Consider the following 18,886-nt stretch of genomic DNA (forward strand, 5'->3'; position numbering starts at 1 on the left):
ATGGAGCTGCTGGTGGTTTTGAACTGCTGACCTTTCTGTTAGCAGCCAAGCACTTAACCTATTGCACCACCTGGGCTCCTTGAGCTAAGTCATAGCAGGCATCCTTAGCCTTGAGCTGTTTTAAAGAACAGACTGGAGCACAGGGAGGTTAAGCTGTGCATCACAGGGTCCCGGTGCTCATTGCTAGAAGAACCAAAGCTGGACCCAGATAGCATCACTGCCATTCAGACACAACCCTCATGAATGCAAGTCACACTCTGGGGAGACAAGTTGTACCAGGAGGCAGAGGATGAGAAAGGGTGAACACTTTCAGCTTCTCTTTAGACTGTTTAGATTTGCCAAGGCTTTATGGTGAAGTTTCTTTGCAAGAAAAGCGAAAGTACACACAAGAAAATAATGTATATACAGGCCCTCTAGGGGGACAAAAAAGGAAACGAACTCCAGGGAGGAAAAATAAAATGGCCTGTTTCTCCATAGGCTTGTTAAGTACTTGTTGACCTCTGTCTCCCTTTCCCTAATAATGACTCTTAAACCAGAGGAAGCTAAAAGGTTTTTCATGGGTTAAAAAGATGCCATCCATTAAAGGGTCAAGGCCTGGTGCTCTGGCCATCTGTCACTGAATTAACTAAATCAATGTAGAGCAGAGCGTATTCTGTCTGAGCAGTGAGGAGGAGGGAACTGGCCCGAGGAACATCTTGATTCCATTAGTGGGTCTGGCTGTGGAGAAAAATCAGCCATTGTTTTCTTTGTTGGGTATGTGACCATCTCAGAGGAAAAGAGATGCCACAGTGCCCTCTTTCAGAGCAGGTTATGTAGGAGCCCTGGTAGCAGAGTGGTTACGTGCTCTACTGCTAACTTGAAAGGTTGGCGGTTCAAAGCCACCCGGTGGCTCCCCGGAAGGAAGACCTGGGGTTCTGTTCCTGTAAAGATTACAGCCTAGAAAGCCTTATAGGGCAGTTATAGCCTGTCACATGGGGTCACTGAGAGTCGAAAATCAACTTGACAGCACCTAACAACAACAATGAAGGACAAACTCATACCCGTTCTGTAAGCTAGTGATCTGTGAGCAGTTTGCATATGTTGGAGGGCCTGATTCGGTTCCTGGTATAGCGCATTCTGCGTAATGCTGAGCCATGTTACAACAGGATACTTTCTTCTGATGATGGATGTTTTGAGATTAAAAGTAGTAGCAGGAAGATGTTCAAATCCGTCTCTGGTCAAAATTTCAGTGGACTTGGAAACTGGCCAGATGAAACTAAGAACAAGTGAGTTCAAAGAGAATCCAAAAAATTCCAGCACAAATGCAATGAATGAGAATGCTGGATTAGGCTTATGCTTGCATTGTAAAAAAAAAAAAAAAAAACAGCAATTGAAAATATTTTTTAAGATGCAAAAGTGCTCGTGGCACCACGTTAGATGCCTTTTAGAGAAAATTACACAAACTGTGCTATAAGGTTATAAGTGTTGAAAATATGCCGAAATTTTCTTTCTTTTACCAGCATATAAATGATGGAGTGGAAAGGACATAGTAATAGTCTTTATTGAGTGGAGTCCCTGGGTGGTGTAAGCAGTTAACGTGCTCGACTTCTAACTGAAAGGTTGGAGGTTCGAGTCCACCCAGAGGTGCCTTGGAAAAAAGGCCTGGTGATCTACTTCCAAAAAGTCAGCCATTGAAAACCATCGGAAATGACTCAATGGCAATTGGTTATTTATTGAGTGCTCAAAAAAATTAAAAAAAAAAATTTTTTTTTTCATTATGTACTAGGTACCATTTTAAGCTTTTTATATGTGTTAATTCATTAATACAGCAGCCCTATGAGGAAAGTGTTATTGTTGCAAAAATGAGACACAAAGAAATTGATTTGCTATGAAGACACAGCCAGTAAGTGGCAGGTGGTATGGTTTTGAAAACTAAGCTTGTAATTGTACTTTGCATTGTCTCCCATGAGTAAACCCAAAAAACCAAACCCAGCGCCGTCGAATCGATTCCGACTCATAGTGACCCTATAGGACAGAGTAGAAACTGCCCCATTGAGTTTCCAAGGAGCACCTGGCGGATTCGAACTGCCGACCCTTTGGTTAGCAGCCGTAGCACTTAACCACTATACCATCAGAGTTTCCTCCCATGAGTAGGAGATGTTTAAAACAAACTATTTTTAAGTTCTGAAGAGTAGTAGTGTGGCATTCTCTGGATTTACAATGCTGACCCCACCGGTGCATGGTATGTAGGAATGGCTGCCCCTCTATTTACTGAAGAGGAGGCTGAGATGTACAGGGACTTACTGAGTCAGGGCTCTAGACTTCCAAGCTAAAGATCTTGCCCCTAAAAATGATGAACCCTAACAATAGAGAGGAAAGGATGATCATGAATCTTGATTACTTGAAACAGAAGCATGAGGCATCTCTTCATAAGGTATGTCAGAGCCCCTGACAAGTTCTAAAAGCCTGGTGTGGAAACCATAGATTGTCAGCTCATCACGGAGTTAATTACTATTTCATGAAAAATCAACTTGGTGTGAGTCCTGTCTTCTCAGCTCGATTGTAAGCTCCTTAGACATGTAAACATGTGTTAGACATGTTGTCCTATCCCTTTCCTGTTAGCATAAGCTGGTACAAAGTAGACCCTCACTGCTTGAATGGTTGGGAAGCTTGTTGCTTAAAATCCAAGGGCCTTGCTTCTTTATGCAGAAAGTAAAATACACTGAATGCCTGTCCAACTGACAAAATCCCTGCCATGTGATGTCAACCCCACTGACAGCTTACGTCTGCGTCTGTTGTTCCCTAGATTGGTTTTGCCCCAATTACAGAACCTCATCAAGGTGCACCCGATAAAAATCTCTTCGCGCACAGCTTGGAGTTGCGGGTGGTGCTCTCACATTCTCAACTCTGCCCAGTTCAGGCCCTGCAGACTTCCTTCTCTTGTCCTGCAGCCCTCAGGATGTGTGTTGTTGTTGTTGTTAGGTGCCATCGAGTCAGTTGTGACTCATAGGGACCCAATGTAACAAAGTAGAACTGCCCACATAGGGTTTCCTAGGCTGTAATCTTTACAGGGAAACCCTGGTGGCGTAGTGGTTAAGTGCTATGGCTGCTAACCAAACAGTCGAGAGTTCAAATCCACCAGGCACTCCATGGAAACTCTATGGGGCAGTTCCCTTCTGTCCTATAGGGTCACTATGAGTTGGAATCAACTCGATGGCACTGGGTTTGGTTTTGGGTTTTAATCTTTACAGGATTAGATGGCCAGGTCTTGTCTCCCACAGAGCCAATGGGTGAGTTCAAACCACCAACCTTTCAGTTAGCAGCCAAGCACTTAACTGGTGCACCACCGGGACTCCTTTCGAGACATGTAGCAACTCATTTTTACTTGCTGGAGGTATAAATACACTTGGATTTTCTGGGTGGTGCAAACGGTTAACATGCTTGGCTGCTCACTGAAAGGGTGGACAATCAAGTCCAACAAGAGGCACCTCAGAAGAAACGCCTAGTGATATACTTCCCAAAAAATCATCCATTGAAAACACTGTGGGCCACAGTTCTGCTGGTGAAACACATGGGGTTGCCGTGAGTTGGAATCGATTTGATGGCAACTATTGTTTTCTTCTTTTTTTTTTTTTTAATAAATACACCTAGGGATTAATGAGGAGCAGTCCTACTTCTAGAAAGTAAACAGAGCAGAAATGAAATAATAAAGTGAGTTTTTTGGTCTGTATGTTTTGTTCTGAGCCTGATGATCACTGTCCATGAATCAAATCCTCTTATAGGAGAACACCTTGTTGGTGTTTGCGAAGTGTACAATGCCATTTAGACTGCCAAGAGTCCTTAAAGAAGTGATCGGTAACTTAACCAGCAGCTTGAAATAACTTTGCTCTCACTCATAGTCAGGTCTTCATGGTGTGTTAGAAAGAGCCCAGGATCCGAAATCATAAGACTCTAGGTCCTGACATCAATCACTTATTTAACCTCTGCAGTCGCTTAACCTCTCTTGACTGGAGTTGCTTTGTCTGTAAAAGGGGGTGGCAGGGCCAGATGACTGCTGTGATTCTGTATTAATGGCCCCTCCAGATGAGGCAGGAAGTTACTCATAGGGAGGTCATTAAGGGGCTTGGTGACTCACCCTCAGGGCCAGGAAGAAGACAAGGCTCCCTGAAGTCCTGGTCAAGAATTGGAGCCCCTAGACCGAGCTTCCTCTCCAGGCTTTGAGGCCACATCGACCTGAGAGACTCCACCGCCCCTCATGCTATCCCAGCACTCTGTAAATGCTTGCTGGGGATGACGTCTGATGGAGCCAAGGTCCCTTTCACTGTCTGCTACCTTCACCCACTCTGAAAGAGCAGAGAGCATTAGCCCTCTTTTGTCCCAACCACAGGATGTAGGAATCCACACTGACCCACTAATAGGAACCGGAGAGCAAGTCCTGCTCATTAAGCATTTACAGCGTGCCCTGTTGCACTTAGGGCTCAGACGGGATATTTATTAGCCACTCTTGTGTGTTCCCTGTGGGATGAACGTGTTCCCATCTCTTGTTTTATACATTAGGACATGGAGGCCCAGAAAGGGGAAGAGAAGGGCCTGTGATCACAGTGGGAATCACTTAAGTCTAGGCCAGAAATAAAGAATCCACATCTAGCACCAGCCATGGTTCCAACCATGGTGACAGACCCTGGCTCAGTAAAGCCACTTCCTGACGGCTTCTCTAAATTTTCAATTTTCAGTGCAAACTATTAAGGTTTTTCTCAGTCATGATTATTGCGGCTGTTAGTCTTGATTGAAAGCCACTGACTACACCTTATGTAGACAACTAGAGGAAGCCAGGTCTCCAAGAGAAGGAGTTCATACTCTTCATAGTTTATAGTAGAAAAGGAGAGAAAAACAATTTTACAGGACGAAAAGATTTGATTTTATACTTCCTCCTTGCAGCTACATTGTTGCTCATTTGTAAACTTCATTCCAACTTTTAAAGTTAACTACCCATTAGTGAGTAAGAGCTGTTCCCACTAATTGGAGGACTCCCGTGGAAAGGAAACACAGTTAGAGGTTAGAGTAATGGACCAGGTGCCCTTGACTTCTGTTTCTGGTTTGTTGGCTAACTTGCTATGTGGCCCTAGGCAGTTTTCTTTAATTTCTCTGGGCCTCATTTTCCACCAGAGAAAGAAAATTTCCCACTAACTCTTATTGGGGGTTGCCAAAAGATCAACGAAAAAACCTTTGCAGGGCTTGTTAAAGATGCCCAGATGAACTACGTTAGAAAGATCTGGATTTAATAGGTATTAATTAATAAATCCTTTGATTATTGAGGAGCCGTGGTAGCGCAGTGATTAAAAGCTTGGCTACCAGCCTTCAGGTCAGCAGTTCAAATCCACCAGCCACTCCTTGGAAACCCTATGGGGCAATTCTACTCTGTCCTGTAGGGTTGCTGTGAGTCAGAATTGACTCAACAGCAATGGGTTTACACTTTTTTTGGTTTTTGATTATTGATAAAATCGCCTGTTTTAGCTTTTAATTAGCTCTTTGGCCATAATTGGCCAAAGAAGCTATGCAAAATCCTGATGGATCAGCCCATTCCTGATGACGATCAGGTGTGTGTTTGCTGTGTCCTACATTGGTGTCTGCATCTGGTAGCAGGGTCCTGGTGGCTGCACTGATGGCCAGACTGGGCCACGAAGGTGGCTGCCCTGGAGTGGTACAGACAACAGAGCAACCAGCTCAGTTGGAGCCTGGCTTAGGAAGCTCCCTGTGTGAAAGGGGGATTCAGGGTCTACTGTCTTTGTTTACTGGCCTGTTTTTATGCTGTGAACCAGCCCCAGCTGCAGAGGTGGGGTGTTTAGCAGGCACTCAAACTGTGGGGCACCAGGGCATTGTGGACAGAAACAACACAGACCACCTTGAAGAGCACATGCTGCTACACACAAGCACCTGCCTCCCTGGCTGCAAATGGCCTTCTTTTGTTGACTGGGGCCACTGCTCCCACACGTCTCCTTGTCACCCCTGCCTTCATACTCCTGCTCCCCAATTTGCCTGGCCTCCTCTGTCTTCCCTAAATGTGGAGGAAGGAACAAGGCCAGCATTCCCAGATGAGAACCTTCTCTTAGTTCCTGGGACCCTGTAATGTCCTGATGCAACAACCCTATCCTGAAAAACTGCCCATTCATTCCATTCACTTGCACCCTCCCTTCTGGGTATTTTATTTGCAAAAAAAAAAGATCCCAGCTTAGAATAGACATCACAGGAAACCCACTTCTTTACACGGTGTTACAAAAATGTCTACAGTCAGTCATCCTAGGGAGAGATGCCGGGGAGCTAGGACTTCAGGGTTCAGCGCCAAAGACAGAAGTCATCTGCAGAACCTTCTCACTGGCAGCTACAGTGGCAGTGGCCGTGGAGAGGCCCATAGCAGAGCCCAGACCGTTTTGTTTGGACCCGTTGGCAGATGCAGGGCTCTCCACGCCGAACAGCATCAGGGAGCACTTAAAGGAAAGGCTTGGTTTGTGTTTGATTTTGCAAGGAGCTGGGGGGAGGAGGTTGCTAGGGGACCAACCACTCTCAGCATTCTACTCCAGGGGGTTTTCATCAGGCAGGAAGGGGCTTCAAATGAAGGGCACCCGTGAGGTTTTCTCAGGCATGGTCACAGCAGGCTTTGCTTTTTTTCCTCCTGGCTGAGAGGAGAAAGCTCTTGGAGGGCTTGGGAGGCCAACCTCCCTGGGGGTAGACACCTTACCCCAGGTGCTGCTGAGCCCAGGATGGAGCCCACCAGCACCAGCAGCTCTTGCGAGGACAGAACCAGTTAGATAATTTGTGGGAACCAGTGCAGAATGAAAATGCAGGGCCCCTTGTTCAAACGTTATTAGGAATTTCAAGATGGCGACACCAGAGCATTAAATCAAGCATGGGGAGCTTCTGAGCATGGAGCCCTGTGCACCTGCACAGATCACATACCGGTGAAGCTGGCCTTGTCCCCAGGTGGTTACAGGAGAGAGGCTCCCCACAGAGTCTAGCATCATCCACCCCTTTCTTTGGAGGAAAGGGAAAAGAGAGAGAATAATTCTGTACACTTACTTAAAGATTCCCACCACGCAAATATCAAATTCTTTTTTTAAACCCCAAGGTGAGGACTTGAGTTAAGAAACTTAAGAAAAGAATTATTTTGGTGGTTCTGGAGTTATTCTCTTTATTTGCCAGAATTTGGGGGAATAATTGGGAAATAATAGTAAGCTTTAACGTTCAGAGTGCTTACTTTGTACCCACACTGCGTGAAGGATCTGTTACTGCTAAGATAGTTTACTTGCCTTGTGGATGTTACCTACCTGAGAGGGGCCATTATTGCAGTTTTGCAGATGGGAAAGCTGAGATGTGAGGCAATGCTGTAACTTGTCTAAGGGCAAACATCTTAGAAGTTGGGGAGACTGGATTCAAACAATACATTCAGACTCCAAAGCCTGTGTGCCTGACCGCTTTGTTCTGTTCACTACCTCTGGATCGTGGCACCAATGTCATGGAGTCTTGTTAATTCTGGTGCTGTTTTGTGACTGTAGGTAAGTTCAAGTGGCATATCTGTAAATATCTAACCACCGAGGTCAGAGAGAACTTTGGGTGTTTCCACTGTGGCATATAGAGTAGCAGAGCATCAAAGAGTAGCATCAGACCCAGACCTGCGTATTTGGATAGTTCAGGCTCCGAGGCATCATTTGATCTGCGACAAGACACAAAGCTGTGTAAGGCAGTGTAGGGCTTTGGGTCCTTTGCTTACCTTGAACCGTCTCTCCACCCCCTTGGAATGGAGGAAGAAAAGTACCGTGTTCTTGAGCTTCAGAGTGAAATGAACTCCAAGCTGCAGAGAAAAAAGGTAGCTTTATAATAAAACACACTAGATCTCTTCCTCCCTGTTACTTACATAAACAAAATAATTTTAAAATTCTGCAGAGCAGGATCTGAAAGATAAAAGAATGCAGCCATTCTAGACGCAATTCTTTTTTCCAGCCCAGCTTTACCTGGGGTGAGGTCCTTTGGTCAGGAGTTAACTAGGAAGTGTCCTGGACTGGGAAGGCGGGGTGGATCTGAGGCAGGGAAATTGCCATCTAATCTTTAAGGTGGAGAAAACGTGAGCAGATCAGAGAAAACCAGGAGCTCCAGGTGCCAGGATTCTGGGTCTGAGATGAGATCCCAAAATGCTTACGCCTCAACTGAGTGAGCAGAGAGAGGGAGGACCCCAGGGAGGAAACAGCCACTCCCACGGGGAATGCCAAGAACAGGAGTCCTGTTCTACCCTCTTTTCAGTAACATAAACTCAAATTCTGAGTATATGGAAGGTGAGGCAGCATCCACCAAATAGAAATAAAAGTGTGTTTGTATATAACTGCAACGTCTTTTGACATTTCCCAGAGGGTTAAATAACTTTCTCTTTCATCCCATGAAAGAAGCCCTATTTCTAGAGCAATTAAAGCAGCCCTAATGACTTCCAAACATTACCATCAGTCCTAGTTAGCTCGTTCATTAAGCCGCCGAGGGAGGAAGGACCTGAGAGAGCCAGTGGGCAGCGGTAGGAGCTCTGTTCACGGTCCGCTTTCCAAAACAGCGTCCATCCTGCTCCTCACCCTCCCCGCCCAAGCCAAGGCAGCCTCTGGCTGCAGCTGTCCATCCAGCCACACAGTTCTTGATTTGGTCTGTGCTGCAGAAAGAAGAATGGGTTTGACAGGCTCACATTGTTATCTGGAGTTGCCTACCCAGAAATAAGGTCACAGCAGCCTCCGCCCTGCAAGCTGCTCAGAAGGCCAGGGCGAGTCCGAGGCGCTTACACATTAGTGGGCAGGAAGTGGAGTCCCGATGGGAGGCTGGGAATTTGAACGCCTTCCCATTTCAGCACTCGGGAGGAGGAAGCTTGGTTCAGCACTACACGCAGATGGCTACTGCTGCCTCCTGAGAGCGCCTCTGCTCTCGCTCCCTCTCCTCTGCGCCCACTGCCCGCCCTCCTCTCTGCTCACTTCTGCTCCCTCTCCTTGGAGGGAAAAGTCTGCAACGCTAAGAACTGTCTTGGAAAATTAAACAAAGGCGAGCCAGAGGGGACCGACTTGAAAAGAACTTGTTTTGTTCCCGTTAAGAGACCTGCAGGAAAATCCACACCCACGTTGCCCAGTTTTGAAGTGGCAAGTGTGTTTGTGTGTGTGCACACACGCTTCAAGCAAGAGGCAGAGACGCAAACAACCGTATGGTCTGTGCTTTGATAAGGAAACTTCTGGCCTTAAAAGTTAACCAGCAAAGGGAGGAATACAGCCGTGAACCACCCCGCTTCTCAACTTAAACTGCATTGTTTTCTGTCCAGATATTCCAATGGAGACAGTTGGAAAACCTGTATTTCAGAGAAAAGAAGTTTTCAGTGGAAGTTCATGACCCACGCAGGTAAGCTGGAAAAGTCTCCTTTTCTTATCCGAGTGCATGAACTTACAGGACTCTAGCCTGGCGTGTCATGTACATTAATATTTTTTGTGCTGTCATTGTTCCTTTTCTGTTTGAGGGCGGGGGGAGGGGAAGGTGGTTGATTATGGAGAATGGAGTGCAAATCAGACAGTAAAGCTTTGTTTTGTATTGTGTATGCTGATAAATACAGAGGGTTCAAGAGTGTGTGTGAGAGACAGAGATTAGCAATTCCTTGACCTTCTCATCTGGCTGCTTATGTTCCAGGCTTGTGTGTGGAGTTGTGTTACCGTGCTGCCTGATAGAGTTTCTGAGAGTGCTTCAGGTGGGACTGGCAACACCAAAGAGAGCTGCAAATGAAGCAGTTGTGCAAAATGCGTTTATTCCACCAGCTGTAATTTTAGGGTATTAAGAGTTTGTGGGCGGATGTGAAAGAAATACAATTATTTTTCTTTCCCCCCACCCCAACATTATATCCCAGAGAGCATTAGTGTAGAAATCTATGCTCTCTAAGCCAGATGCCAAACAATAGGGTCCCCATGTGGAATGCAGCAAGCACTGCGTAAAAGGGGCTCTGGGCAGCTCAGACCACTGCTTTCCCTCTCTTTGTCTGCTGGCGGGCCTAGAATTAGATGCTAACATAGACAGCAGCAAAAGTCCCTACAAACGGGCCCGACACCTGGACTTTAGATAGGATCGTACATGGATTTACAGGAAACTAGCCCTGGGAAGCCAGTAGAAAGACTAGACTCTGTAAAGAGTAAGAGTGAATTTTAGAGAGTGTTGACACCCAGCGCTGGCCTTGGAAGGGAACCTAGCACAAGCTCCACCCTACACATGGCTTCTGAGTATCTCAGAACAAGCTGCTGTTCCTCCCAGGGAGTTGTCAACCCAAGAGCGAGATGTAGCCCTCCAGCAAGTGGGTGCAGGCCCGTGCAGTATAATCTCTGTCCCTGCAGCCAGAGATAACCCAGCAGACTGACAGGATGCTCACACCATGTAATCTGTGTGAAATAACCACTCCGTTTGTGGGGTTAGAGCTTATCTTGTGCCACACAGCTGACTGGAGGACCAGCAACCAGAAAACGTTTAGAGACTTGGTGTCTCTGCCATCAGGCAAAGGCAATCTTATTAAAGCAGAAGAACATCTTTAGCATTTTTTGGCATCCTGTGAAGAGTGGCCGAGTCCAAAGACCTCTGCCTCCACAGAGCAAGAACACATTTGTGTAGGCCAGTGGGGGAGCGGCACATGGCAAAAATAATATCCCAACCAAAAAGAAACTCAGAGTTATTCTCCCAGGTGAACTGTTTGGGACCAGATTCTGAGGAGTATGGGTGAGAGGAGGGAAAACTTACAAGTGAAAAGAGCAAAATGAATTTCATCACAATGAGTCAGATGCAGAAAGGGGATGTTTGACAGAGAAAAGTCAAAAACTGGATCATCTGAAGGGGTGCGCATAAGGATAGACGGAATCTCCATATCTGGGCTCCGTTGAGAATCCTCCTAACTCAGAGACACCTTGGACAAATTCTTAGAGAGCCTGTGAGCATGCACTCACGTGTGTGTGTGAGAGAGAGAGAGGAGGTGTGTGTGTGTGTGTGTGTTTTCTCCGGGTCTGGTACCCTATCAGTGATGTAATACTAAGTTCCCTTTTCTTTCCCAAGACCCAGGGATATAGGAGAGGGTACAAACCTCACATAAACCAGTTGCCATCAAGTCAGCCCTGACTCATGCATGCAGAGTAGAACTGTGCTACATAGGGTTTTCAGTGGCTGATTTTTCAGAAGCAGATTGCCAGGTCCTTCTTCCTAGGCACTCCAGTGGACTCTGACTTCCAGACTTTTGGTTAGCAGTCAAGCATGTTAACCATTTGTACAATCCAGGGACTTCAAACCTGGGCTTTTTAGCTTTAAAACAAAATGATCCACATCATATTTGTTGAGTAGCTTCTGCGTTCAGGACACTGTGTTAGGTGCAGCGGGGTATAGAAAGATGAGGTAACCTGCTCTCTGTTAGAGATAGCGGGTAAGTGGTAGAGCCAGGATTGGAACTCAGGAAGTCTGGCTCTGAAGTGCATGCTCTTTACCTCTACCCTATACGCAAGGCAGTGTGTACAAAGTACCAAATGGCACAGACCATGAATGCTGAAAGATAAGGTCACCAGAGGCCAGGCTTGTCGGGGAGGCTGAGGCGAGGTCTGAGCTGAACGTCAAAGGGTGACTAGGATTTAAAGAAATGAGGCAGACCCTCCAGGTGGGCAAAGATGTTGGTCAGGTAAATACAGCCGATGCTCTTCAAGTGAAATAAAGAGATGAGAATGTGTCTGGAGTAGAGAAAAGAGGGAATGCAAGGATCTCAGAGGCCACCAGAGCAGAGGAAATGATCATTCCCCCTCCTAGACAGACTGGTCCTAAGCCCCCCTTGTTATTAGAAACAGGTAGGTTAGCATGACGAGAGGCAGGGAGAAAGGCCCAGGGAAGGTGACTTACCTGATGTCAAAGGTGAAACCCAAGTTGACTACAGCTTTAAAGACACCTTTTCCAAATGTACATTGAGGCAAGGAAAGTGCATTTGCTTAAGGCTGACTACTTAATTAAAAGTCCCTGGGTGGTACAAATGGTTCAGTGCTCAGCTACTAACCAAAAGGTTGGCGGTTCGAATCCACCCAGAGGCAACAATGCAGCGAGCACTCTTCTTTTCACTGCCTCGTGTTGCTTTTGAAATTAGATGTGTCATCCTATTGCTTGGTGCCTTGTTTCTTTGGAGCAGGGAAGATTAATCTAATTGATGGTATGTTGGGATGGTGTTCAGGGGTCTGCTCCTCTCTCCAAAAGAGGAAGGGAGCCAGAACCAAGTAATAGGATGGGTAGTGCCAGATATAATTGTTTAATTAAGGTGTAATTAGTGGGAAATTGTGATTACAGGGGAATCAGTCACTGCAAAGAGTGTTTTCTGAGCTGATTGGTCGCATGTTTGATCACAGCCCTTCCTGTCCTTTCCATGAGGAGTACAGAAGATGCTGTGGAATTGTTCTAAATGTCCTAACTTGATGCCTACCTTTGTATCTGGGCTCTTGGTTGTTGTTGGCTGCTGTCGAGTTGGCACCCAGCTCATGGCAACCCCATGCACAACAGAACGAGACGTTTTGATCCATAGGGTTTTCTTTGGACATTTTTCAGAAGTAGATCACCAGGCCTTTCTTCCTAGTTCATCTTAGTTTGGAAGCTCCAGTGAAGCCTGTCAGCATCATAGCAACACACAAGCTTCCACTGATAGATAGGTGGTGGCTGCGCTTGAGGTGCATTGGTTGGGGATTGAACCTGGGTCTCCCACATGGAAGGCAAGAATTCTACCACTGAACCACCAAGCCCTCCTTTAGAGTTGGCAGATATTCAGTTCCTAAGGCTAATGCAAAATAGAAAGGTTGGTGGGGTCAGAAGGGCCTAAGGGAAAGATGAGTGGATTCAGGAGAAAAATTCTCAAGAGTATCTGATTTAGATGCTCCTGGGGAACCCCCAGACCTGACAAGCCTCTCAACTCGTCCACACTCACCTTGCCTGAAAAATGTCAACACCTAACCTCTTAAAATGTTTCCCTTTACCAAAATAAACTTCAAGTTACTCTTCCTTTTGAATTGAATGTTTGTAGGGGGTAAGGGGAGGCTTACTCCCAGGAGCAACAATTGCTATTGAAGCCTAACTGGGCGTTCAGATCACAGATTCATTTTAAATCTATAGAGATGCAGGACAGGGAGATTCCTCCCCATTTCTCTCTGGCCTCCTTGTAGTTATTTTCTTTCAAATGTGTGCTCTTTCATGAGCTTTTTTTTTTTTTTTCCCTTAACTTTTATTTTAACCAAAGCAGGGGAAAACCTGCCTAGAGTCAGTATCATGAACTAACCACCAGATTTGAAGCCCTCCTTAAAAAACCAAACCCGCTGCTGCTGCGGTAGAGTCAATTTCAACTCATAGTGACCCTATGGGACAGAGTAGAACAGCCCCACAGGGCTTCCAAGGAGCCTCTGGTGGACTCGAGCTCCTGACCTTTTGGGTAGCAGCTGAATGCTTAGCCATTGCCCACCAGGGCTCCCGTCCTTAAAAGTGAGTATGAGAAAGACACACTTTTTTTTTTTTAAGCCGTAGCCCCCAAAGTAAGATAATAGAAATCGCTTTAAATTTTCTTCAAGCGAAAATTTGTACGGAACAAAATGCCAATATTCACAAGCCTGATTGCCTCAAGTTTCTTCCAAATTAGGTATCTCAGTCTTGAGAACACCTGAATGTTTTTCATCTCATGTATAGTCCACATACCCCAGGCCCCCCCACACTCCCCATTACCTTGTCCTACGTGCTCGTGCACACGCACGTTCATATTTCACTTTCTAAATAATCCACTTATTCTATAAAATATACTTAACAGAGAACATGATCATATAACTCTTTTTTTCTCCCCGGACTCCATTAATCTGGTAAAGTACATTAGGACCTGTGTTCTCCATTTTTAGTCTGTTGCTGCTTTTTTTAACTCCATGTTGAAATAAACATAAAGGCAGAGGTCGAAATGGGTGGGGATTGGTGGCTGGGCTCATTTCTTTCTGCCCTGCCCTCTGAATGTATTTGAAATCAATAGCCACATCTTTCAAGGGACATTGAGTCAGAGTAATGTTAAGAAGTCATGGTTCCCTTAGGTGTTGTGGCCTGTGGCAGTTAGACAAGAATTTACTCATCCTTCCCCCTAAGCAGCATTGCCTGGTTAATGAAGGACACTGTCTTTTTCTGTCTCTAAAGTTTGTGTTGGCTCAATGCCCAGGAGCTGAAGATCAGTCAGGACCATCCAGTGACCGGGAATGACCCATTTTATTCCAGACAAGGCAGGGGCTGCATCAATTCTGAACCCTGAAAAAAAAAAAAATGAGGAGTTAGTAAATAACTCCAGTTTCCCTGAGCACACGTGTGAGTGAGTGAGTGTGTGTGTGTGTGTGTGTGTGATCCTATATCTTTGTGATCTGGTCTTTTACCTTCACACCAGTGGGTCCTCAATAAAAGCTGTTGGCTGATAAATGGACTTTCTTGGCAGATATGGTTGAACCTTCTGATTCTTGCCTCCCCAGGGCTTCGGTGACAAGGAGGACATTTGGACACAGCGGCATTGCAGTGCACACGTGGTATGCGTGCCCAGCATTAATCAAGTCTATTTGGGCTATGGCCATTAGCCAACACCAGTTCTATCTGGACAGAAAGCAGAGTAAGGTAAGTCCTTCCCTGGGATTGGGAGGGACACCATGGTGACCAGGCCTTTCACCAAGCTGTTAGCATGCCTAAGGGCATACTAGGGTCCTTGTATGAATCTGACAGTTCAGGGATGCTGAGCTGGACAGATGGGGGACGCATTGTGTCCCTTGCCTTGAGATACACACAGGTGCCTACTTGCCTTTTGGGGCTGTAGGTGGGAGGAATGAGATTCGTTCTTCAGGAGGGCAAGTACCAGGAATCCTGCTCAAGGGGGTCAGACCCAACCCCAACCAGAGCTGCCCAGGCCATTGACTCTAGGGCCCGTGAGGAATTCTGACCATGCTTTTGACCCTCAAGAAGGTCTCCTAGGAGCAAGCATTCAGGTGCTTTTTGGAGTTTAAACAGTAGCAGAGTATTTTCTTTTTAGGACAAAAAAAAAAAAAAATTACCGAACTGTTTAGGGTAATTGCTCTGTAGCCTCCAGGCCTTTCCAACTGCCAACTCCATTTTTTAAAAATGCAAAACTGGAAAAGTGAAAAAAAAAAAGTTTCACAGCCCAGTTTCTCTAAGGTAGACCTAGAGCCTCAGGCCTTGGTAAACAGTCATCCTCCTTGGGAGATTTTACCCACCCCCAATCCAGACACAAATGGCTACGTTTTCTGGTGGGTGGGAGAATGACATCTCCTTGGTTCACACACAGCTTATATCAACACTCAGCCCCCTCTTCCTCCTGTCTTGTCTCCCAGTCTCCCCTTTCCTTCCTCCCGCAAGCCACTCCTATTCATTATCCCTCAAGTAAAAAGCCCTATCAAGATGGGCCCTGCACCTTTCTCAGGATCCTGCTGACTTCGAGGGTGGTGGAAATATAGAGTGAGACAAACCTTGGCAGCTGGGCTAGTTGGTACCACCACCCATGTGAGATCCTTCTCCTATTATATGAGCTCTCTGGAGGAGGACCCAGGCTTACTGGGCCCAAGATTCACTGGATGGGTGCGCTTTTGGGGCTTTCTCTTCTGCTGTATTTTCCTTTTGGGTGAAGTTATCCTTTCCTGGGCATTGAAAAGAGTTGGAGGAGAAAGTAGGGGTGAAGTGAGAGGTAAGAGAAAGATAGAAAACAGGGGAAGAAGAAATGAAACAATGACTCAGGTTATAATAGAGTTTTAAATCAGGGCTTTTCTCACGTGGAAGGCACTGTCTTTGTAACACATTCTTTCCCCTACTAAATCTTCTTCCTGACCCTTTTTTGATCATTATCTGGAGTGAGTAAGTACAGAGTGGAATATTTTTGTTGTTAGAAGAGAGGGCATTCTGCAGCTCTCCGGGTGATGACGGGCATTGGCACAGGAATTTGAAGCCCAATTAGATTAAAGGAAACAGGGCCAAAGTGTTTTGACTCATGCTTTATATAGTAAACATTGGGTGGGTGTCAACATTTTTCTCTCCAGTGGTAGGAGTTGAAGGTCAAAACCTTAGAACATTGATTGTATCCTCTGTATTTTTACTGAAGGAGCTCTAGTGGCGCAGTGGTTGAGTGCGTGGCTGCTAACCAAAAGGTCGGCGGTTCGAATCCACCAACCCGCTCTGCAGGAAAAAAATGTGACAGTCTGCTTCTGTAAATATTTATAGCCTTGGAAACCCTATGGGCCAGTTCTTCTCTGTTCCGTAGGGTCGCTATGAGTCAGAATCATCTCGGTGGCAACAGGTTTTTTTGGGTTTATTGTTCAGTGATGGGTGGTGAGGGGCAGATAGGTTGGCAATCTTCCTGAACCCTAGTGCCAGTTCTTCTGGCGGGCAGACCTCACACAAACTGGATACCACAACTTTGAAAGGGGGAAAGGAAAAGAGTATTTGACTCTAAGGGTAGTACAACATTAGCTGTTCGAGCTCTTCCTCCCTATGCTGGTTTTATGCACAGAGCCACTCTTGGGTAACTTAGGAGGCCTGTTCTTAGGGCTCTTTAGCCCCATTCTCTAAGATGGTCTTACTCTGTGTTTGGAAAAGCCTTTATTCAACAGGCTTACAGGTCAAGCCACTGACGCAACAAGTTAACCTCAAAAATTTTCAAAGATCACTTATTAACAAAAAATGTCTTTTAAGAGGCTAAACCAAATGCCCACAGCAATAGGAAAGTTCTGCTGCCCTCTCAGTAATCCCTGGGAGACAGAAGGAAATCCACACACTCCCACGAGGAGGAAAGCTTTTCCCCAGGACGTCTGGAGTGCTCACAAAGACTCCAGAGCCCTTGCATGTCTCAAAGGAACCAATTCCTCGACCTACAGTAACAGGTGAGGAACAAGCTCCCCTCTTTGGAAGCTGGAAGACTCTGCTTTCCAGCTCTGTGAGCTGGGCAAGTCTTTTATTGTTTGTGCTTTGTTCTCCCCAATCAGAGAACAAGAAAGGACTTTCCTGACCTACATTATTGATTAGTAATGACACAATGTTTATGAAATTGCTTGAGGAAATAGGTGCTATCTTTTATTATTATCCTTATTAATCTCACACACTGTTCCCTGGCCAACACTTTCATAAAGGTTATATTCTCTGCAAAAGGTCCCCAAATTAAGTCAGAGGTGATAAAAAATTTTTCCCTTAGGAATTGCATTAGAACATTTTTTGTTTCTGGAATGTTGGTCTTTACATAAGCACCAGAATGGCCTCAGGGTAAGTGATGGCTGACAGGCTTGGGGGGAAAAGCTTTAAACTATTTCTGAACAGCCATTGTTGGCTGGCATACTGGTCATTGCTTCACACTGTACTGAATGGTGCCTTGCCAACCATTCCTTTCTCTGAAGCGCTTCAGCAAAGCCCAGGCCTCCCAAGTGATGTTTATCAACCCCAGAGAGACAAGTGTGGTCTAGTGGTTTGAGTCAGCAAGGGGGGTAGCCAAGAAGTTTCATGTTCCTTCCCTGGCACTCGGTTATTTTCTTCTTTCATGGTCATCATGCAAATCATTTAAGAAAACCAGTCTCTCTCTGTCTCTATCCCTCTCTCTGGCTCTCTGGCCCTCACATCATCAGCTCCCCCCACATTGCCATCAAGGGACCATTCCATCACCAAGGACCTAGTGTACTGGTTGGTTTCCTGTTGCTCATTCAGAATGAGAGGCTATGCAGGCACCAGTGATAATTGGTGACTTATATATGCTGTCCCAAAAGATCCGAACTGTTGTCAGCTAGGTCCCAGCAACCTTTGTAGCCCAGAGCCAAGGAATGTTTTGTGGACTTTGGAGGAAAATACTTGAAAGCTCAAATTGTTTAGAGTAAACAGACTCTTATCCTCTGAAGTCAAGGTGGGGACTTCTTAAATTGGCTCCCAGTCCACAACTCTTTCCTTCTTCTTAACTTTTCTCTTTCTGTCTCTGCCTCCCTACCGCCTCACTCTCTCTCACCCTTTTTCCTAATCCAGTCTGATATTTTTCATTCCAATGGAAGGAGACAAACCTCATTCATGGAATAGCAATAATAAAACTGAGTTACATTTATAGGGCAAGGCCCTCATAGCAAGACTTGCAGATGCCTTCTGGGTAGACCCAGAGAGTTGACTTTACAAGGTGAGAATCTCCCATCAATAGTCATTTCTACTTAGCTCTGTTTCTTCAACTGAGTCTGTTAGGTCATCCTGATATTTCCATTCCAGAGAGAATCAGATAGTGTCCTAAAGCTTCTAAGAATCTAATCTCTTTTGGAAAGCAGATCTGTTGCTCCCCTTTCCGTATGTACGTTTTCTGGCATCTGAGATTAATGTGTGGAAGGAGTGGAGGTGGAGTGGGGGCAGGTCTTTTGTGTGTTTAATGAGATCTCTACAGTATCAGCTGTTAATCTAACTTCATTTAGCAAATTACTACAAGGCCCCAATTTATATCTAATCCCTATCCCAATCCCAGTGGCCTTTACATATGTTATCTCCATCCATCCTTATCACAGCTCTGTGAAGTGGGTTTTCAGATTTCCATTTCACAAACAGGAATCTGAGTATCAGAGAGGGTAAGGATCTTGCCCAAGGTCAAACAATAATTAATTGGAAAGAACCAAGATTCTAATCTAGGTCTGACTTCAAAGCCTGGGTCCTTCACCACTCTGCTGTATATTCGTCAGTGTCTCCATGAGTTGTTATTACATAACTCTAGATGGGGGCCCCTTTTCATTAAAGCATTGGCCTTGGTAAAAGAATAGTGCTGAAAGAAAGGAAGTAATGGATTGTGCTTGCTATGCTTGCGTGGAGAGTAAAGCTCAACCAGATGGGTGCCATT

The 18,886-nt window shown here is 45.6% G+C and overlaps 1 protein-coding gene and 1 long non-coding RNA gene across 9 annotated transcripts in view; one reads left to right on the forward strand and one right to left on the reverse strand.

The window, feature by feature from the left end:
• Positions 1-8,722, reverse strand: part of LOC126074970 (uncharacterized) — a 43,666-nt gene extending 34,944 nt beyond the window's left edge. The window contains exons 1-2 of the long non-coding RNA XR_007517089.1: positions 8,464-8,722; positions 7,745-7,825 (exon numbers count right to left, since the gene is read on the reverse strand). This is a non-coding gene — a long non-coding RNA (uncharacterized LOC126074970). The remainder of the gene's footprint in view (positions 1-7,744; positions 7,826-8,463) is intronic.
• The window catches only part of FRMD4A (FERM domain containing 4A), a 373,626-nt gene that overhangs the window by 301,063 nt on the left and 53,677 nt on the right, over positions 1-18,886 (forward strand). For all 8 annotated transcript variants that reach the window (XM_049881957.1, XM_049881962.1, XM_049881958.1 and 5 more), the window contains exons 12-13: positions 9,314-9,390; positions 14,517-14,655. In XM_049881957.1, the coding sequence (XP_049737914.1) occupies positions 9,314-9,390; positions 14,517-14,655 (216 nt within the window). The remainder of the gene's footprint in view (positions 1-9,313; positions 9,391-14,516; positions 14,656-18,886) is intronic.

Source organism: Elephas maximus, chromosome 4 (assembly GCF_024166365.1).
Source record: "Elephas maximus indicus isolate mEleMax1 chromosome 4, mEleMax1 primary haplotype, whole genome shotgun sequence".
NCBI lineage: Eukaryota > Metazoa > Chordata > Mammalia > Proboscidea > Elephantidae > Elephas > Elephas maximus.